General features: G+C 39.0%; 2 protein-coding genes across 11 annotated transcripts; one reads left to right on the top strand and one right to left on the bottom strand.

Moving 5' to 3' along the window:
• Nucleotides 1-2,978: 2,978 nt before the first annotated feature.
• On the bottom strand, nt 2,979-10,901 carry LOC148425481 (stathmin-1-A-like). 9 transcript variants are annotated; one of them, XM_088410143.1, is made up of 8 exons: nt 10,819-10,901; nt 9,900-10,059; nt 6,171-6,216; nt 5,339-5,511; nt 4,330-4,482; nt 4,100-4,252; nt 3,826-4,017; nt 2,979-3,338 (listed from the first exon to the last, which is right to left on the bottom strand). In XM_088410143.1, the coding sequence occupies exons 3-8, from the start codon at nt 6,184-6,186 to the stop codon at nt 3,300-3,302; spliced, it is 726 nt and encodes a 241-aa protein (XP_088266269.1). In that variant the 5' UTR covers nt 6,187-6,216; nt 9,900-10,059; nt 10,819-10,901; the 3' UTR covers nt 2,979-3,299. The 9 variants fall into 9 exon arrangements, with proteins under 9 accessions (XP_088266269.1, XP_088266266.1, XP_088266271.1 ...); XM_088410140.1 differs by having other exon boundaries at nt 9,900-10,076; nt 10,819-10,897; XM_088410145.1 differs by lacking the exon at nt 10,819-10,901 and adding an exon at nt 7,796-7,831 and having other exon boundaries at nt 9,900-10,802.
• On the top strand, nt 8,417-16,394 carry LOC148425480 (serine incorporator 1-like). Of its 2 annotated transcripts, XM_088410137.1 has the most exons (10): nt 8,417-8,560; nt 9,924-10,085; nt 10,187-10,374; nt 11,760-11,839; nt 11,942-12,079; nt 12,173-12,342; nt 12,777-12,867; nt 14,102-14,252; nt 14,324-14,533; nt 14,878-16,394. In XM_088410137.1, the coding sequence occupies exons 1-10, from the start codon at nt 8,522-8,524 to the stop codon at nt 15,014-15,016; spliced, it is 1,368 nt and encodes a 455-aa protein (XP_088266263.1). In that variant the 5' UTR covers nt 8,417-8,521; the 3' UTR covers nt 15,017-16,394. The 2 variants fall into 2 exon arrangements, with proteins under 2 accessions (XP_088266263.1, XP_088266262.1); XM_088410136.1 differs by lacking the exon at nt 8,417-8,560 and having other exon boundaries at nt 9,843-10,085.
• Nucleotides 16,395-17,144: the final 750 nt, after the last annotated feature.

The following is a 17,144-nucleotide window of genomic DNA, read 5'->3' as shown; positions in this document are numbered from 1 at the left end:
ACAGTTAGGTGTGCGGGCGAGGGGTTGGGGCTGTCAGACCCCGGCTTTTGGGGCAGGGGTATCTAAATAGCCCCAGGCACTTTTTCACCGCCAAAATTGGTACGACCCCAATACTATTATTTAGTAGAGCAAGTGTCACATTCACCCTTTCATGGACACATTTGTGCACAAATGGTATATGTGGCGATATTTTACAGTAATAAAATAATGTGTGATAAGGTTTTAAGAACAAATGTACAGCAGGGTGCGAGCTGAGTTTTGCTGCAGGATTAGTACAACACTTTAATAAATTTAGTTTAGGTCAGTAAATAGAAAGATCAGCCTTCTTTCTTGGAAGTTAGAACAACAACTTGACAACAGGTGATGGCATAATGCTGCAGGGATATTTCATGTATCCAACTTTAAATACGTGTAAGACTGATATCTGTGACACTCACTTGACCTGTTAATTTTAGTTTTGAAATAACCAGAGACTGACTTTCTTTTTTTATTTTTTTTTTCAATGTTTATTGTCCTGTAGTGAAGTTGTGGTGAGAAACTGGCCGACCTACATATATTGTCACATGTATATTCAAACGTTTTTATATACGAGTTTTACTAGAACCTGTTATAAGATTGTAACTAGCAAAACTGAAAAAGAGTCAAATGTTCTTGAAAAAACAAGAAATGTAACAAGCATGTAGGACTGTTTGCCCTCTTGGTGACATTGGATACCAGCAAGATCTCGTTTTGTCATCAAATCAATCTGTCATTCTTGTGTTAGGCATTCACTGACAACATCTCTATTGTTTGTCTCAATCAGAGATCTGCATTGTGTCCCCACTCAGTCAGACAAAGTGTTTTCTGTTGATACTTGGGATTTCTAAGCATTTAGGGTGACTTAACCACGAAAAGCATGCAATGTGACTAGTATGCAACAGGACAAGTGCAACAGAGGCTAAGAAAACTTCAGTGATCGATATTGGGATCGAGTCGTTTCATGCAAACATACAAGTGAAGTTGGATTTCTCTGACATAAACAAGGGTTAATAGCATAGTTGCCTTCAGAATCATTTAGTCATCATGCAAATGCAGCAGTCGTTAAACACTGAGGTCTCATTTTACAACTAAGCAAACATTTGTTAGGGGTGTAAGAAAAACTGGTATCAACCAAAAAAATCATTTGCCCATTTAAAAGATGCTAGGCTAGGGCATCAAACTGAACCAAATCATTCCACTTTGAATTACTGTAAATCAAGTAATCAAGTTTCAAATTAAATTGACTTTTATTTGATAGGTACTTTATAGACGAGAAAATAGAAATATATTTGTTAACCACGTCCGTTAGCTAGCGAATTAAGCCCATTTTCTTGTGAAAGTCTATATATATGTATATGAGCAATATGCATTTTTAACAGAACATAGCTATGTGGATAGCAGTGGATTATTTAAACTTTTGAGGTGAAATGGAAAAGTTGCCAAGCCACCTTATAATAAATATTGAGCAAACAGTCCAAAAAAACATTATTATTATAACAAGGTATGCAACTGAGTACTTAAAAGGTAGCTACAGTTGCCCCGAGACAATTAACAGGCAGTTACAGTTGCCCTGAGACAATTACATGCAGGCTGACAAATCCTGAACTTGTGCACACTTGCCATGATGTAAGTACTATGCTCAACAGCATTTTGTTTGCAGGTTTGATGTCAACTGTTAGTGGCGGTGTTAATTTTGTTAATTGAGAACTTGCCAAAACAGATGGATTGTCAAGCGTTGGACATGGAGATCAGGTGTTCGGCAAATTGGGTCACCAGATTTTAAGTTTGTGACTTCTTTCTTGGGAGTATGTAAAGAGTAAAGTTAATGTGACTCCTCTTGCTCAACCTTGACTGAACCTACATAATAGCACCACTAAAGCTGCATGCATGATCATGTCTGGGCTGAGTTAAACCATAGTATTGTTTGCTAAGCAACCAGAGTGCCCATTGAATGTCTGTAAACCTCTACCAGTTACGCGAATCATGTAATTGTCACTTACTGGTTGTGATAGAATATTACAGTAAAGTTATATGTTATTGTCTGAAATCAGGGAGCATATTTTTGTTGTGTTAAAATCACAATTTTTGTCCCGCTCTCTGCCTATTTTTCATTACCTGAGAAGTAATGGGAATTAATTTGATCCACCAGTAATTTGATCAAAGTAATTAGATCTAATGGGTTACCTGTCTATAAAGCAGTACTGTACCTCTCAAATAGTGTGGAGCTGGGGGAGTGTAAGGAAATGGGCTTTTTTTTTTTGCTGTGTCGTGTAATTGAAAATCTGAGTGGTGTGGTGACACATTGTAAACGTCTATGCAATTAACATTAGTTCAAAATTAATTGGAATGTTTTTTTTTTGTTTTAATGTTAAATAGCATACCATTTTTTATTCGTGCAATTTTCCTAATTTTAGTGATCAGATGCACCTTTGTTCTGTTTGCATGTTCTCTCCGGCTTCCTTCCACACTCCAAAAACTGGGTGTGTGAATGGTTGTGTTCTCTTTGTGTGCCCTGCATTTAGCAGGCAACCAGTTCAGGGTGTCCCCCACCTACTGCCCCAAATCAGCAGGGGTAGGCACCAGCAAGCCTGCGACCCTTGTAAGGATAAGCGGCCATAGACAATGGATGGATTCTTAAAAGCAGTGCTTCTCAATTAGTTTTGCAAAGCCCCCCCCTATGAAAGAGAAAACATTTTGCAGCCCTCCACCCCCACCGACCATAAATAAGATTATCTCTAAAATGTGTATATTTTTTTAACATTAAAAAACTTTCACCAACTGATAACTACTTTTTTTACAGCATTTATACAGGATACAGGTTTGTCAAACCAGAAAAAAACAAGTGCATCAAAGTGCCAGAGGTAAACCCGCACTTGATTGAATCTGCCACTAGGTGTCAGCCTAGTGAAGATTAACTCACATGACAAACACTTGGAAGTCAAGTAAACGTACCGTAACAATCAAGTTATCTGAAGTTTATTAGTCAAGAGTGCTTAAGTATAAACAGGGTAACTCAGAAACGTTTAAAAGCACAGTACCTACATTTTGAATGGGGAAACATTACAGAAGTGCTGAATATATGAACCATATTACTAATTGGAATGCAATAGACCCACCAATAGAAAAAGTTCACGCAACTACACAAACTACAAAAATATAATCAGCTGCCAACATGAAAAAGGTGTGTAAAAAAAGACACTAAATTTAAAGATGAAACTGTTACAATACATGCAAAGATTATCATTGAAGCTATATGAACAGTATTGTTTCGCTTTCCATCTTCAGTCCCTTGCCTTCTTCAATTCTTCAATTCTTTTGTCCTGTAAGAACAAATGAAAAACAGTCATTTTTCAGGGTTAGTTTTTTTGTTTTTTTTTGGCCGTGCGTGTTTTAAATCTCTAATGAGCACAGTTTCTCTTGGTGAATTAGAACTGTTGACGAACATCTGAGACCTAGAAATAGTGTGCTGCTCAGGATATTCAGTTTACGTGAAGAAATGTTGATCAAAAAATAATCATTCAGTTAAAATGTGTAGTTTGGTCTTGTAATTTTTTTAATAATCGTTTTTCAAAAAGAAAAATGTTTATTTGGTAAAGACTTTTCAGTAGGATATCTGAATACCAAAATACTAAATGGCAGCAGGCCTGATATGGAAATTTTTGAGAGGGGTTGTTTTTACAACAATGCAGTGTTAAGCCTCTAGTAAGTGTCTTGGTGTCCCGACGGCAATGTACAAGAGCTTATCTTAGATGCTGGATCAAGCCGCGTAACAGTGCTGATAAACGTCAAAATTGGACACCCATGTACCTTATCCTTAAGTTTCTTGTCGAGAGCAGCCAATCGCGCATCACGGTTGTCTTTGTTTGCCTCCATCTTCTGATTGAGCTTCTCTTGTGTGGTCTTGCTAAAGTTGCAACATTCGTCCAAGGCCCTCTGGAGGACCTCTCTTTCGTGCTCTCGTTTCTCAGCCAGCTGCTTCAGCACTTCAGCCTCGTGGCTCTGACGAAGACAAAGTCAGCGTTTCGCCTTGATTTATCTAATCCTACCTTGATCTATCTAATCACGTGGCTTCTGATCTTACCTTGTATCTTTCTTCAGCAGCCAGCATCTTCTGAGTAAGTTTCTCCTGTGTGGTCTTGCTGAAGTTACAGCCTTCATCCATGGCCCTCTGGAGGACTTCCTTCTCACGCTCTCTTTTCTCTGCCAGAGTTTTCAGCACTTCGGCTTCATGGATCTTGTCAAAAAGATGGTTTTTTTTCTTTCACTTGTTCAGAAGTTGATTACTAGGTTAACTTGGAACATAAAAGATACCCTGTGTCTTTCTTGCGCAGCCATCATTTTTTGAGTCAGCTTCTCCAGCGTATTCTTGCTGAAGTTGCAGCACTCGTCTATAGCCCTCCGGATCACTTCCTTCTCATGCTCTCGTTTTTCCGCCAGGGTTTTCAGCAACTCGGCCTCGTGATTCTTAGAAAATGGCACACAGTACTATTGAGTATGCGAGGAAAGTACCATATTTTTCGGACTTAATTATTCAAAAAAAAAAAAAAAAGATTATGTCAAGAACAATTCCAGAGGAAGTCATTGGGATAATATGAAATAAGAATATGAAATAAGATAAATGGAATTCTGCATACCGTTTTATTACTCTACAATCATGATTGTTGATACAATAATGGATGGGATATTTATTTAAAAGTAGAAATGCATCAAGATTATTAAGATTTATAAGTCTAAAAGCGGTTGAAAAAGTAAACCATAATAAATACTTATTAAAAAGCTTACCAATTACACAATTTTTGGAATATTCGCTTTGAAAAGCGAGTTCTAGCTCAGTTGTTTACTTTTGATGGTGTCATGTGATTATTTAAACAAAATGGAGCGCATTGGTTGTTTTCAAATTGTCATACAATTGAAGCATAATGAAACACACTTCTTGTCTCAAATAGTTTGTAGCCTTAAAGAAGAATGTTGTCAGACAAATATTTACAAAGACTGTCACAATTCTTCAACTCTTCCATAATGTATGTAGCACTGTAATGGAGACAAGTTGAAATAATGCGAAAATTACTGTTTGTAGCACTTCTTTCTACGTTATTCCTTCTTTTAACCTTTAGTTTCATTTTTAATTAACATACTTTAAAAATGCTGTACATTGTTTGTCTTTGAAGAAATCTATGTAAAGAAACATTTTCTTAACATGTTCTGTCATCTAAATTTAAAACATATATTTAGAACAACTAAGAAGCTGTAAATAACTGACTAATCATCAAATGTAGTCAAATGTCCTTTCAGTGCAACAAACAACTCATGTTGAAGATACCTTGCGTCTCTCATCAGCAGCCTCCAGCTTCTTCATAATCTCATCCAGTGAGGTTTCTTTTTTTGTGACAGGTGACAGGGGAAATTGCACTTTTGCATCAGGAGAAGTAGGTCTCAGGATGAGCTCAAATGCATGACCCGATGCACGCTTGTTCAGCTCCTTAACTTGAATGTCTGCAAGACAACATACATTGGGAGCTGACAGCTTGAGTTATGGCAAAATCAACACAAAGGTGGCTGAATACTTGAAATAATGGACTCCCTTTAACTGGACACATTGACCTCTACTAGAAAAAAATATATATATAACAGCTGGGGAAATTAAATTAATGTTTCTCTTGATTGAACAATTAAATTAACGACAATACTTATGTAAGGCAGATGAAGACAGCGGGGCCATTGTTTCTTACTGAACAACTGTCTGTAATTAAGGAGTTAACATGGCTTTTGGCTATCATTCAGGGTCACTGCTTTGTGAGCTCGGTCAAAAGAAAACAATCTACTCAGCTGTGCCAAAGCAGTGGGCTTGTGTGCTTCCAATCAAAAGAAAACTGCAAAGCCTTGTTCCCAAAGAGTATGGTTTTCTATGGTAACTTATCTCATGTCAACATCACCAACAGATCAACAAGTAACTCGTTGCAAAAAAACATGCCAAACAAATTACATAAAAAGGACCCCAGGGGACACATCAAAGATTTACACTTTGCACAACTAAGTTAGAGGGTAAACATTTAAATTTCAAGTCTACCGTATGTTTCAACACATAATATATGTAATGCAATTCTTTTAAGTGTCGTCACATGTTATCAATTTAGCCATTATATTGCACTCACCTACAATTTCCGCCATTTCAGCCAAGAGGTTGCCTAATCGGAACCACTAGTGGAAAGAATAAAAATATTTAAATCAAAACAAGTCATCATTTTACGAACAATGTTTATGTCTCCATTGTCTTACACGGACGCAGCAGTCGGGAAAATGCGCTCCGAAAACACTCACTGCCCTCGCGTTTCGAACAATTATAAACGTGCAAATGCAGGGAGACGTCTCAAATCAAGTGGTCGAAACATAGTTCACCCCTTCACCGACGCCCCAACTTGAAAGTAGGTTTGAGATAACGAGTGCTTGCAAAATAATACTGGCAATTAAAAAAAAAAATCAAGCGATATAATACGAAGCAAGACGCATTTTTACAAACACGTGTGAGCAATATTGGACTTAATGATTGAAATTCAGAAAAGTTAGGCCAATATTTAGTAAGACAAGCAAATGAAGTTTTGTGTTCCAGGTGTGAGGGTTGGTTGATTGTCGCCATGTTGAGTACTCCGCAGCCATGTCCACGGTCCATGCCGTTACCTGAATTTGACTTCGTTTTCAAAGTCTGCTGAACTTTGCCAAGACACGCTTGAAGCTTCTCAACACAATAAGCGAGCAGTCTAACAATCGCAGTAAGCGGTCACATAAAGTATTTCCTCACCCACCCGTGTTAGAAGTGCTCGAAAGGAATTCTGCTTAGAAGTTATTGTCTGTTCTCGGCGCGCCAAATGAGCAGCCTCGCGCACAAAATCGGATCCGTGACGCCTTCGCAACTCCTGTCGTTGATTGGCCTAAATTCACCAATCAGGGGAGCTGTGACGCTACAAGAACCAACGATGTCGTCACAGGAAACGCCTCACTTCTGAACTTTTAAATACAAAATAAACGCTTAACTGTTTTCACAGGCCTGACATCACCAGTTGAAACAAAACTGTGTTTGAAAGATGATGGTAAAGATCTTGATTGGGAGAACAATATTGTATTGATTTTACTTCACTTTTGCATGCTAATTATTAACTAAATGTATTATTAGCTGAGTTTTGCATGGTCCCTCGTTCGTGTATATTTATGTCCAAAACAGTTATTAGTAAAGATGACGGTAGCTGGCATTTAACGTTTATTTACAACCTAAATTTAATAAAGTAATTCTCTGTAGATTTTAAATATATCTTATTGTCCAATCAAATTTCACTTAATATACTCAACTTTAAGGTAATGAACATGAGCCATACGACTATTTCTGTGACTAATAAAATATCAAATTCATCTTTACAGGGTCAAGGTAAAGAGTCCTGGCCCTCGAGGACATGATTTTTCAACCCTGTGATAGTTATGTCAAAACAAGCCCAGTTTGACGACAAAACAGGTCTGTAGCAATCTGCACTCGTGCATCCATGTGTCTAATCAGATTCTCTGGTGAGTGAGAAAATCTATTTTATTCCATTATAATACTTGGTCACATTTATTAAAAAAAAAACAACAACATTATTCTGTTGATGTTTGTAGTTTGTTGTGTGTGTTATATTTTGTGAAGAACTGATGGTTTCAATAAATAATGTATGAAATTCCAAAGCCACTGCTTCAGGCCGCTACTATTCACTCTATCTTGGTTTGTATTACAAGAGTACTACACTCACTGTACCTTCACTAAGTTGCCCAATCGTTTTGGTTGGTGTCTCTGTAAAAGATTCATACCATGATGTAAGTCATGAACATGCTCGTCAGATAAATGTTTTACACGCAAAAATGATACATCAAATCTCAACCAAATTTCTGTTTTTCATAAATAACTGTCAAAACGTTTTATCCATAAAATGTATGTAGAAGAAAAATGCAGTGTAGGTTAGTAAAGGAACTTATGTGGATACATTAGTTTAGTCTATAGTTGATTTGGTAACTGATTTATTTTTCATTAAATTATTTTTTACGTACAATTAATACCAATTAAAATCACATTTTGTGATTTGCTGTCGATTTAAATTGATGTCACGTGTGCCCAGGCTCAGGTAACAACCAATCATGGCTCGGTTTGCACATGACCAAAACCCAGAAAACAGGTGAGCCGTGATTGGTCTTCACCTGAGCACGTGATGATATTTTTTTAATTAAAGTTTTCCCCTTTTTTCCATATTGTTAATTTCCACTTTTTCTTTTATTCCGAGTGTTTCCCCCACGTTGTCTGTATAACACGTCTCGAGGGGGGTTTTACTTTGACGCCTTCAATTTTCAGGCCAGTAGGTGGCGATATTTTACTCATCATCCGTGTTGCCTTCAGAAACAATAAGCGACATTCACCCTGGTTTGTCTTCAGAAAGCTGTACACGGAAGGCGGTGAGAATTTACTTCATCTCGACATTTGGACGCCATCATGGGAGCCTGTTTGGCACTGTGTTCCTTAGCCAGCTGTGTAAGTATTTTGTCTAAATGTCTTGGTTTTTCTTGATATTTTTTTTTAACTCGATCGCGGCTTCAGAACAACACAAGCTGTTTGATACGCCAGACATACGACTAACTTTTAAGTAATTGGTGTGAGCACCGAGTCATATCTTCCATGTAGCGAGTTTGGCAACATAGTTAATGTGGGATATTCTATGAAAACATAAAAATACGCATAGGACTTCAGGTCCTATTTTTCCAGGAAGTTAGCCTAGCAAGCTAGCTGTCGTCGCTCATATACGTTTAAGATTAATATTTCATTTTTAAGCGTTTATAATGTTTTGACCATTACGTTATTAGAGTTTGAACCTACACGGTTAAAACGTGCTATCGTTTTATTGAACGGTCGTTTTATTGAACGGCGTTAATAACTGAGAAATGTTTGCGAAACGCCCTTCTGACCTGTAAACATCAGGTGGTGATCTTAGTGGTTGTATGATGACGTATTTGTTAGTCACTGTCAAATGACTCGCCATCACAGTAATTTCTCAAACGGGTGAGTTCAACTGCCTCCCAGTTTAACTGGCCCTGGAATCCAGATGTGGGTCGATTGTTGACATGTTTGTGTTTCCTGAATGCAGATTCGTCACAAGCCTCGTGGAAATTGTAGAATTGCCTAACTTCTGTTCATTAACAAACACATAAAACAACGTGCGAATTCGTTAACCACCACCCTACTCGGTGGTGCGGGGTTCATTACACTTAAGTAATACCTAAACAAGTGTACCGGCGAGGGCTCATGTTAATCTGGTGTTCAGTTTGTATATATCCATGTTAACTGGATCATTGGAACCAATTTGACAGGGTCGCGATCGTCTTGTATTCACGTCAGTTTAAATTCATACCTTACACCACCCCAAACTCTGATGTGCCGAATTCAATGCTAAGATATTAATGTTTGCAGCTGTTCCCTCGCTGATGCGCCTGCATATGCCTCCGCGTCATTGGTCCAAGTCCCGTTTATGAAACTTGTTCTTTTTTATTTTACTACATGTGTTTAGAAACTCCTGCAGACAATAATGAGTTGAAAAAGAGCCGCTTTGTTTCACGTGATTATTGATGCGCAGTTAGGGCCTAAATGTGCTGTTCAAATATTTTCATGTGGATCGTGATGAATATGCAGTCAGGAAACACATGTCAACAATGACCCACATGTGGATTCAGGGAGCCAGTTGAACTGTACGCCCTTTTTAATTATCAGTGTCTGCTCATATCACAGTACTAATGCAATTGTGTCAATACAAACATTACTCTATTTTGGTTGACGTATGAACTCGAGTGTCATTGAATCTGTAAGTGTTGTCACTCACCTGCCATCTTCTGCTATCTTGCAGGCTTCCTGTCTGTGTGGTTCGGCTCCATGTCTGCTGTGTGGCTGCTGTCCTTCCTCCAACAACTCCACTGTTACACGGCTGGTTTTCAGCTTCTTTTTGCTGTTGGGCACCTTCGTGTCAGCCATAATGATCCTTCCTGGAATGGAAACCCAACTGCGCAAAGTGAGTTCTGTTGTTGCAACACATTTATTGTGGCTTCCAAGTAATAATTCTGGCCAGATTTGGCTATCTTGCACATTGAGTGTATTTTTTTTTTTGTCCAGATTCCAGGATTTTGCCAGGGAGGAAGTACTATACCTGGCTTTGAAAACCAGGTCAACTGTGATGTCATCGTGGGCTACAAATCTGTGTATCGCATTTGCTTTGCCATGACCTGCTTCTTCTTTCTCTTTTTCATCATCATGATTCGCGTAAAGAGCAGCAAAGACCCGCGTGCTCCTATTCAAAACGGGTAAATGTTGCAGATGTATTCCACTCATGAAAATTGACTAAATACTCAATGACAGCCATTTTCAGTCATCAGAACCCCCGTTGTGCCAAACATAACAGCATTTTGACCATTTTCCCCCCACTACCCACGCAATATTGTGTTATTATTTATACTTCAAATGTACCCAAGGAACTAATAGTAATATATCTTCTTTCACAAGAGTAAAAACAGGCTTTATTCTAACAATGTCAACAATCAATAGCTAAATGTAATCTGAAAGGAAAAAAAGCTTTTTGTGTAAACAAAAATGTCAACCATAACACTGAATTTGATCATGAGCATTTTGCTTTTTTTGACGCCTCTAACCTCTAATAAGTGGTGTCTCTCTATAAAGCAACTAAAACAACTTTCAACTTTTAATAATTTATTTAGTGATAAACATTAAGAGCTCTGTACATTACTTACCAGAATGGCATATAGGCGGTTAGTAGCCGTTCACATGACAACCTCGTCGTATTCCCAGGATTGTTGTTGTACTTTGATGCCTTTATGACATACTTAAGTCAGTTCACCATCAAAACATGAACTCTGAAGGATACTGTTTGTTTCATTCGAGTGTATGATTCAGATCGCCCAATTGAAAGGCTTTTTGATTACTGACACAAAACATGACTGTAATCCCTCCTAATACTGCAAACATTTTGTAAAAAGAGGTGATTTTAATTCTATGCTTTGGTCACCCTCATATATTATTTACCAGTGTGAAATGGCATTGAGTTTCTCACCTGATTCCTAATATATACAAGGCTAGCTGTCAATTGAGACTCAAAATTGTAATAAATCCGGTTTGAAATGACCAAAGGTGACATTTTGACTGCTAATTGATTAAAATTTTCACAAAAGTAAATAATGTACTTGGTTCTAAGTAGTCTTCATTTTTTTCATTGGTTTGCACTCAGCAATTAAGTTAGCTGTGTTGCCCTGTGTGCCAAGTTTTTGCTATGTCTTGGATGTATTTCTTTAAATTATTTACTTTATTTATTTTAGTTTATTATTAATATTTGTAAGTACCTAGCCTTGAAGCCTTGTTTATGTACTGCTTGTTTAAAAGAAGGGCAAGAAATACACATGTTTGCCCAAACATGATGAATAATCGTGATTAATGATGGTGATTTCAATATTGACCATAATTGTCCACTCCTACATACCTCTATAACTTTCAGTGGGGGGAAGGGGGGAATGACACAACTCTGTTAAAGCACCTAATGATTAGTTGTTTTCAACGTTTATTGAGTGAATTGTGCATGTCATGGGCAAAAGGTGAATTTGTATAATTGTCTATGATTTATCTTTTATTTCTCTAATTGACCAATTGTGTTTTTTAACTGTCTTTTTTTTCTTTTCAGTTTCTGGTTCTTTAAATTTCTGATCCTAGTTGGGATTACTGTAGGAGCCTTTTTCATCTCAGATCCGGTATTCAATACTGGTGGGAACAAAATTCATTCCTTTACAGTCTACTTTCAAGAGGCTGATATGTTTATGAAAAGTTATTTGTTATGGTATCAGCTTTGTCTGTTTTGCTCCACAGTGTGGTACTATTTTGGACTAGTGGGTTCGCTCATATTCATTATCATTCAACTCATTCTCCTCATCGACTTTGCCCACTCCTGGAATAAAGCGTGGGTGGAAAATGCTGAAAATAATGACAACAAGTGCTGGTATGCAGGTATAACAACATTTCATTTCTTCCGTAAATGAATCAAGGGCTGTAAATGTTCTATAAACATTGACCCACTTTCTTCATGTGATTCACTTCCAGGTCTGCTGAGTTTCACTTTCCTGAACTACGCCCTGGCTTTCACTGCTATCGTGTTGTTTTATGTTTATTACACTCAACCAGATGACTGCACTGAGCACAAGGTTGTTATCAGCCTCAACCTTATCTTCTGTGTCATCGTCTCAATTGTCTCCATCCTGCCCAAAGTTCAGGTAACTAACTTCTTAAAACATCATTATCCGTTCATTAACTCATCACTTAGTTGTCGTTGTTATAGACAGGCGGCTGTGACATCACACTTTCTCCGCTAATTCCATTGTTCTTAAATTTTCCTTTGTTCATACAGTTTTAGAGCAAAATTGACAAACTTCAGGCCTTGAGGGCTGGTATCCTGCATGTTTTCCAAGTTTCTCCCTCTGTGAAGAAATGATCCTAGTCTTTTGAATCAGGTGTGTTTAAGAGAGAAGAATTGGAAAAAGGCAGGATGTTATCCCTCGAGGACTGGAGTTTGACACCTATGGCTTTGAGGGAAAACAAGTGTATGTTCGCCTGTTACAGAGTATAACATTAACGGGGCCTTCAAATTGCCCTGTTGTTGTACATCAAGAGGTACAGTTCTAATGTCATGTTTCTATCTTGATTGCAGGAAGCCCAACCTTACTCTGGCTTGCTGCAGGCTTCTCTCATCTCTGTCTACACTATGTATGTCACTTGGTCCGCACTGACCAACAATCCAAGTGAGTCTTGCAGCGTCTGATTTACAGTTTCATAGTCATTTGTTTCATTGTCATTCTCATTGTGCTAAGTTCAGTTTAGTGGATTTCTGACTGTATCCCCACCCCCACACTTATATGTGATGGTCTTATATAGAAATCTATCAATTATTCAGCAGGATGAAGTGTGAAGTTCCTTAAAGCAGATGTGATCGATGAGGGATTCAAGCAATTGAATATATTTTTCAAAAATAGCATTGGAAAGGACATGTTACAAGAAAACAGATCTACTCATCATTACATGTGCGTTTCAAAGCTCAGTATTAAAATACAATATGTACAATTTAGAATGTTTTTAAGGAATAAATTAAATTATTGTAAATTTAGAAAACTTGCAAATAAATGTGTTTTACGACCACCAGTACGTTTCAAATATAATCGCAGGTCTAGGAATCATTAAATTATATCACATGGGAGTGGCACTCCTCCGGCGGTTGACATGTTTTGTTTTAGCTACATACAGCCGGACGAGGAGTTTGTATTGTTGCATTTACCGCAATGCCCCTCAAGCTCTCACGGGCGCGTGCCAAAAAATTACACATACTGTACTTCATTTAGGAGGCCTAAAATAAAATGAAAAAAATAGAAATAAAATAAGCCAGATTTGTCTGTATTTCCCCGAGGCATAAAGCATGGATTTTGCTAGTATTATAATAGAGTAAAATATTGTCAATGAAGAACTACACATTGCAAGTAAGGCCACAAAATTAAAACCTTTGAACAAAATGTTTTCAAAAAGGCTGTTTGCAAAACTTAACAAAATTTCACCTGTATAACATTGTTATCTTGTCTATAATTAATTTGATAACAAAAAAAATGTGCATGTAGATTTAATAACTTTAAAAGTGCATGGTTTCACTTGCTGTCAACTGAAATTGACCTTAAGCTCAAGGCACAGTGAATGACAAATCACAGCTCAGCTTTTGAATGTCACATAACCAAACCCAGAAAACAGGTAAACGGTGATTGGTCATTACCTTATTTGCCCTTGATGGCAAGAAGAAATTATTTTTTTGGTGGCACTTTTTTCCTGCCGAATGTGCTACCATATACACCTGAGTATTTTTTTTTTCCTCCACGCTGTGAGAGATTTGGACCTTTGAACAATTCTGCAGATATGTGCGATAGCTCTCTCCAGGTTTGCCACAATCCACTAATCCATTGTGTCTGTGTGTTTGTGTGTGGGCTGATGTTGTAGATCGCAAGTGTAACCCCAGCCTTTTGAGTATAGTGTCCAATGTCAGCACCCCCGCACCTTCTGCTGACCAAACACCAGGCCAGTTGCAGTGGTGGGATGCTCAAAGCGTTGTTGGCTTGCTCATCTTCCTCTTCTGCACCCTCTATGCCAGGTGAGTTTGGCATCCCCACATTTACTAGACTTTGTTACATTGGATCCCTCTTATTCTTTCTTGTGTCACAGTATTCGTTCATCCAATAACACTCAAGTCAACAAGTTGCTGCAAACGGAGGAGGGCGGAGCAGAGACTGGCGTCGGAGCCGTCGGAGAGGACGGCGTGCACAGGGCCGTGGACAACGAGGAGGATGGCGTGACTTACAGCTACTCGGCCTTCCACTTTCACCTGGCTCTGGCATCGCTGTACATCATGATGACTCTCACCAACTGGTACCTGTAAGTATGACATGTCAAAAGATGGTCTTTCATAGTATGGGTGTGTACAAGGCAACGGAATTCAGCTAAACAGGCTAGAAATAGTTCATGATAATAAGTGACATCCCCCACCCCGCCATGCACACACACCAGAAAAAAGCCCTATTGTCCTCCACAGACAAAATACATGATTTTGTCAATAAGTAATAACTGGACTTCAAAAGCTGTCCACCAGAGGGAGCACAAGAAGCTTGTTTAGAAGAGGCAGTAGGACTTCAGATAAAGGCCCCTTCAACGTCGTGCTTTATGTAATGGCAATGTTTATGCATGAATTTGTCACTCAACTTTGCTTTTGCCTCTCACAGACCCGACACCAGCACCCAAGCCATGCAGAGCACCATGCCAGCCTTGTGGGTGAAGGTGTGCTCCAGCTGGCTGGGTCTCAGCCTCTATCTGTGGACCCTGGTCGCCCCACTCATCTTCCCTGACAGAGATTTCAGCTGAGCAGCAGGTCTTTTCTTTTCAGTTGGTTTAATTCTTTAAGGCTGGTTTTAGCGATTTAAAGGGCAGAATGCCACAGACGGGGTGGAAATAATATAGAAAATGCATGAGATGTTTTTTTGTTTTTTTTTTGCCTTTGCCGTTCAACTTGTTTGAGGAATCTGTGTGATCATCACTACATATAATAATAGGCCAGGTTAATGGGGGCTTAAGCCATACAGACTCACCTTTTGATAGGTTTCTTCCTGCCACCAGTTATGGCGTGACTATGTGAGCTGTTATCTTTTGCTGAACTTTAGTTACCAGACTATCACAGGGGCTCAGAGATGAGGCACTTTCGCAATACCGTGAACGTTTCGTTCTCAGATGTCATGCTGAAGACCAGAAACCCCAGACGTCCCGTTCTGGTTCCCCCTCCCTTCTGATTATGTCGAGGACTATTTCAGTGCTGGGGGCGATGTGGGGAAACCTCTTTCGGAGCCCCAGTGAGAGAGGAGTGCAAAAAAGAGATAAGAATAAAACGGCACGCCCCACAGATCGTGACTAGGGTTCCCTTTTGCATCTCCACTGTACACACAGTTACGTCATCGCACAGGCAGAGAACCAACAAATCGGCCGTTTAATCTCATCTTTCTGCTCTGGTCAAGGTCATATACCCCCGATGCAACGCCTTCTCCGTGTCTGACTGTGTCTGGCCCTGTTCAGCCACGCTCAACCATCTGTACTTGCATAGCAGCAGGCAGGGAAACGTATTGATCTTTGGCAGCATGCCGTCCTCATGCGATGTTCACAACGCTCCCTGTGTTCACGCATATGTCCTCATTTCCGGAGAATTCAGAATTCTCACTGCGATGTGCAAAACAATCAAATCAGTTGAAAAACCTGCCCTTGCAGTGATGTCTATTCCTGGTGGTTTAAAGTCATTGTTTTCTTTATATTGTGGTTAGCTACATACATTTCACTATGAATTATGTGCCCCCCCCCCCCCCCCCCCCCCCCCAAAAAGGTGAATATTTACGTAGAAAAGTTTATTCCATCAATTGTCTCGCCCAATCAAGAACACTTTGAAAAAACAGCTACATGTAATCCTTTTTGCCTGAATTTTGGTGGATGAGCATTTCCAAAGTATTGTACTTTTAGAATAATCACCTGACTTAAGTGCATTATCAAATCACATTTTTTTTTTTATATAGGATAGAAAATTTGGAAAAATGCTGTAAGTGCCTTGTTCTCATTTCATTAAGAATTGTTAATACTGATGTGTACTTGTCGTGCCATTCACACGGTAAGAGGTCAGCTATTACATATAAAAAAGCTTTTGCATTGTATGTACCTTGATTTTTTTTGTATTACTGTATTATGAATAAAACACTCTGACTCACTCTTTTGTGGAGGTGTAGCTTTCATTTCATAAGAACAGTGTTGAGATGCAGCTTTTGTTTACGTCCTGTTCTGTTCAACCAGTGATTCCCCCATGGGTGCAACTGATTGTACTAAAAGTCTCCTTATCTATGCTGTCAAGGTGTTGCACATGAATTTGTTTTTAGATTTACATTGAGGTCATGTACAAAGTTGGGGTGCAGGATGTGGGTTACATGTGACTTGCCCACTATTTAATTGCAGAAAACGGATTATGTTCAGTGCGTACAATGTATATTCACTGGACAGTTGTTTATTATTCCCCCCCCCCCGACTACATTTCCCCATTATTCCAATTGCTAATCCGCTCAGCTCTGCCTCACGAAGTACTGTAGACTGTACGACAGTGCTCTCAGCCTTCGCAGTGTTATTTCCTTCTCGCCTGGCTGCGAGGAAGGTTCCTGTTGGTTCTGGCTGCTAGAATAGTGGCCCAGTGCACTTGGCAATGTCTGGAGTTGCACATGACACACTGTGTTCTGCAGGCTGACTTCCCAGCAACTCTCAGCAGCAGCACCACCCGCTGCTCAACCTAATCCACATATGTCCTGAGTAGTGGCACTGTCACACTGCGTAACTAATTTCCTCCTCTTCGGAGAAGACAACTGAGAGATGGCAGCGCACAATTGGGTTAAATAATGCAGCAACACCAAATTAACTACTTGTATCAGTAATTCTGCCGTTGCCAAGATGGTGCAGATTTGACTTGCCCTAA

Source organism: Hippichthys cyanospilos, chromosome 3 (genome assembly GCF_059441005.1).
Source record: "Hippichthys cyanospilos isolate Australia breed blue-spotted pipefish chromosome 3, RoL_Hcya_1.0, whole genome shotgun sequence".
Taxonomy (NCBI): Eukaryota; Metazoa; Chordata; class Actinopteri; order Syngnathiformes; family Syngnathidae; genus Hippichthys; species Hippichthys cyanospilos.
The sequence above is the reverse complement of the archived record's forward strand: the minus strand, read 5'-3'. Positions and strand labels throughout refer to the sequence as shown.